General features: G+C 35.5%; 1 protein-coding gene across 2 annotated transcripts; it reads left to right on the forward strand.

Moving 5' to 3' along the window:
* LOC104722209 (dnaJ homolog subfamily C member 7 homolog) lies at positions 313–3,038 on the forward strand. 2 transcript variants are annotated; one of them, XM_019234753.1, is made up of 6 exons: positions 313–651; positions 1,088–1,213; positions 1,534–1,775; positions 2,382–2,418; positions 2,545–2,602; positions 2,671–3,038. In XM_019234753.1, the coding sequence occupies exons 1-6, from the start codon at positions 538–540 to the stop codon at positions 2,742–2,744; spliced, it is 651 nt and encodes a 216-aa protein (XP_019090298.1). In that variant the 5' UTR covers positions 313–537; the 3' UTR covers positions 2,745–3,038. The 2 variants fall into 2 exon arrangements, with proteins under 2 accessions (XP_019090298.1, XP_010438651.1); XM_010440349.2 differs by having other exon boundaries at positions 324–651; positions 1,085–1,213.

Genomic DNA, 3,357 nt, shown 5'->3' on the forward strand with positions numbered 1-3,357 from the left:
CCTTGGTTGACGTATGCGCATAACTCAGCCAGATTTTAATAAGTCAGCCGGCCGCTCTTACTCAAATGTTTTTCCGATAACTCAGCCGCAACATACCTATAACTCAGCCGCAACATACTTTGTAACCCGTTACGGCTGACTATGGTCGTCTAACATGGCAGTGACATTTTTGTAATTACATTTTTTCCGATAACATAAAACAGGGACACGATCGGTATTTTGAAAATACCCGAAACATTCTAGTAATAAAAAAGTTTTTTTTGTAGATTCTGATAATATCATAATATTACCTAAAATAAGTAACATTTTAGTAATTCAGCCAATAAAAATAAAGATCTTTCAAAGACGAGTTGAGGCGAGGCGAGGCGGTGGTGGAAGAAAAACAGAGAAAAATCAAAACCCCAATTTTGATCTTAAGAGAAGAGAGGAACGGGATTTTGCAATCAAATTCACCTGAGGATGGTTTCAGGGTCATTTCAATCATCACAAGCCCAAAGATTCTGTTCTCGTTTGTCGTAAATTTTGCAATTAAAAAAAATGGGAGGCGAAGATGGTGAACGGAATCCTCCTCCGCAGCAGCAGCAGAAGTTGGCAGAGTTTTTGGGAATCGTCGCGTTTTCTGTAATCGGCGTAACCGTTGTCACTCTCTTCGTGAGTCGAATCTTATAACCCGAGGATTGGTTTTTATTTTCGTTAAATTATCGGAATTATGATCGTGAAGTAGCTTCAATTTTCAGGTTTTATGTGCTATTGTGCTTATAGTCCATGATGATTGGTTTTAGAGTTGATTCATAATGTGACTTTCTTAGTAGTTTATCCACTGGATATTCATAGGCTTTTTGTTGATTCCTAAACTGAACATAATTTATAGTTAGTTTTTTTAGTTCCCAATTAAGATGATCAAATAGATATTTCAAAATTATGTGAGCATTAGTAACTAATTGCTACATGTCATCGGCCTTTTGGTTTTGCAATTACCAAACTTTTCTGATTAGTTGTTTTCTTTTCCATTACTTATTCATTGTAGTGATTCACATTCTCCATACTAGCCAAGCTCTTAACTTTTGTAATTTGTTCATGAAAGAAGGCTAGATCACAGTCAGCGTGGAAAGCAACCAAAGGTGGTTCTTTCCGAACAGCTTATCAGGAGGAAGCATGGAGAAGGTACAACAAACGGATGAAAGAGGAGTACGAGGATGAGATGGAGAGAGTGGTAAGTCTACTTGAGACTTTTTCCTAAAGAAAGCGTTGTGGGTGTTTAAGAGTGTGTAGCCATTTCACATGCTAGTTGGATCTAACTAATTTCAGCAGCTACTTTCAAAATCTCAGCAACCATGCACGTTATTAGTAAACCGTTTTATCTAAATTTGGATTGCTGCAGCATATTTTCTCGTTGACGTTAAGATTGTAACACCAATGAGAATAAATTGAATTACTTTTTAAGTGATATCTCCTCCTCTAATCCATGATTTCTAAAAAGTAGTGTAAAATCCACTTGAATATGCGTTCAGATCTGTTAATGCTCTCTTACAGGAACGTATCAGGCGTATGCAAAGCGTTTTCAATAGAGAGAGGAGTAAATTTAGGAGGGGCTACGAGAACTGGAGAGAAACTGATCCTGGTGCACAGCAATACCATCAGCAGTTTCAGCGTAATGATTGGTACTGGAAAACTGAGTCTTCGCAAAGAAATCAAAGGACCAATCACCAGGAGCCTCCAAACCAGAGAAGAGTATATCCATTATCACATCATTACTCGGTATTAGGGCTCAGCAGGTATGATATACTTTTATATTGAAACGAAATACAAACACAGTTCACACATAATTTCAGTTTATCGACGTTGCTAGCTTCACGCTATATGTTGTGACAGGGAATAAAGCTCAAATGCTCTAGAATAGTAAATAAAGTGGACATTAGAATCGTTGGATCGGATCATTGGGTTGTTTTTGGAGCCTTAAGGCTTTTGGGAGAGTTGAAAATACGCTTGGGTTGTTCTTGGTTCTTGGTTTGTTTCTTCTTAGTTTCAGTCATTGATATCTGTTATAATAGCTGATTCTATGTCAGTAAAGAAACAAAATTCACAGCCTGAACCTATCAGAAGGTTCGTTGAGTTTTTAGATTTCGTGAAATATAGATGGATCAACATAATTTAGTGGTTAAATCTATGTGCTATAGCCAAGGATCACTTTCGTTCCCATATAAAATTCTGAATTAAACATAATTGATTGGGTTGATGGTTCGCGATATTCATGTCAAGTATGTTAATGTAAACCAGAACAGCTAGTCGGTAGTCAAAAAAATTTACGTGTATTTTGATTCCGTCTCTACAAGTAGCGGGCGACATGTCGAGGGATAATGTGGTGTGTTATTGTGTTGTAGGTCCAGGGCAACTCCATATACCGAAGCTGAGATTAAGGTAAACTTGGCTAGAATCCTTCTGATACAAATAATCTTCACCTAGTCCTATGGTCAATGTTTAGCTACGTAAGATACCTATTATGCAAAAGTAGTATGTTTTGATTCGGATTTGTTGTACATTCAGAAAGCATTCAGGGAAAAAGCTATGGAATTCCATCCGGACCAAAATCAGAATAACAAAGGTACGTTGTTGTAGACTCTTCTTCTGTCTTACCGATGAGATCTGACGGTGTCACATCGATTGTTGCAGTTGTAGCTGAAGCAAAATTCAAAGAGGTGTTACTTTCATATGAAGCTATAAAAGAGGAAAGAAAAGAGAGGTGATTTTTTTGGTTAACGTGATCAAACTTTTTCTTCATGCGCTTTGAAGGAATTCGAATACTGTCAAATGAACAAAACAGGTTTCTTTCCATTATAGGTTAAATTTAATTAGTCTTTTGGTTTGTTTTTTTACCCCATTAAGGTTCTTTGTTGTAATCGGTAGTAAAACCAATCCACAGGTTATATATTTTGAGAAGAGGTGATGATACTCTCTTAATTATTTGTTAGGATATGAGATTCCCACCTTTAGAAGGATATGTGATTCTGATAAAATCAATATATTTGTGATGCAATCAATTTTTTTTACAGTTTTGGCTTGGAGAAATAATAATAATCAGCAACATACAAACACAAATTATTTTCAACACTACAAAATACATTAATTTTTCATATTCCGATTATACATCAGTTTTTTACCCATTAATTACTTCGTAACTCCGATCGACAAGACTCTCACATATATACTACTAGATTAGGATCCGCCCGATGTGTAGGTTTAGAGTTATTAAAATTAAATTAAATTTTATAAAGAATATAAAGTAAATATTTTTAATAAGTAAAAACTATCTATAAAAATAAATAGATAAATATTTTAGTGTAAAAGGTGTGATTCTGT

This window comes from Camelina sativa, chromosome 2 (assembly GCF_000633955.1).
Source record: "Camelina sativa cultivar DH55 chromosome 2, Cs, whole genome shotgun sequence".
Taxonomy (NCBI): Eukaryota; Viridiplantae; Streptophyta; class Magnoliopsida; order Brassicales; family Brassicaceae; genus Camelina; species Camelina sativa.

Bases quoted from the DNA above. Each gene is read 5' to 3' on its own strand.
- LOC104722209 (XM_010440349.2), top strand. From the start codon at position 538: ATGGGAGGCGAAGATGGTGAACGGAATCCTCCTCCGCAGCAGCAGCAG. The intron at 652-1,084 runs GTGAGTCGAATC...TGTTCATGAAAG, and splicing joins TAACCGTTGTCACTCTCTTC to AAGGCTAGATCACAGTCAGC. The intron at 2,603-2,670 runs GTACGTTGTTGT...CGATTGTTGCAG, and splicing joins CCAAAATCAGAATAACAAAG to TTGTAGCTGAAGCAAAATTC.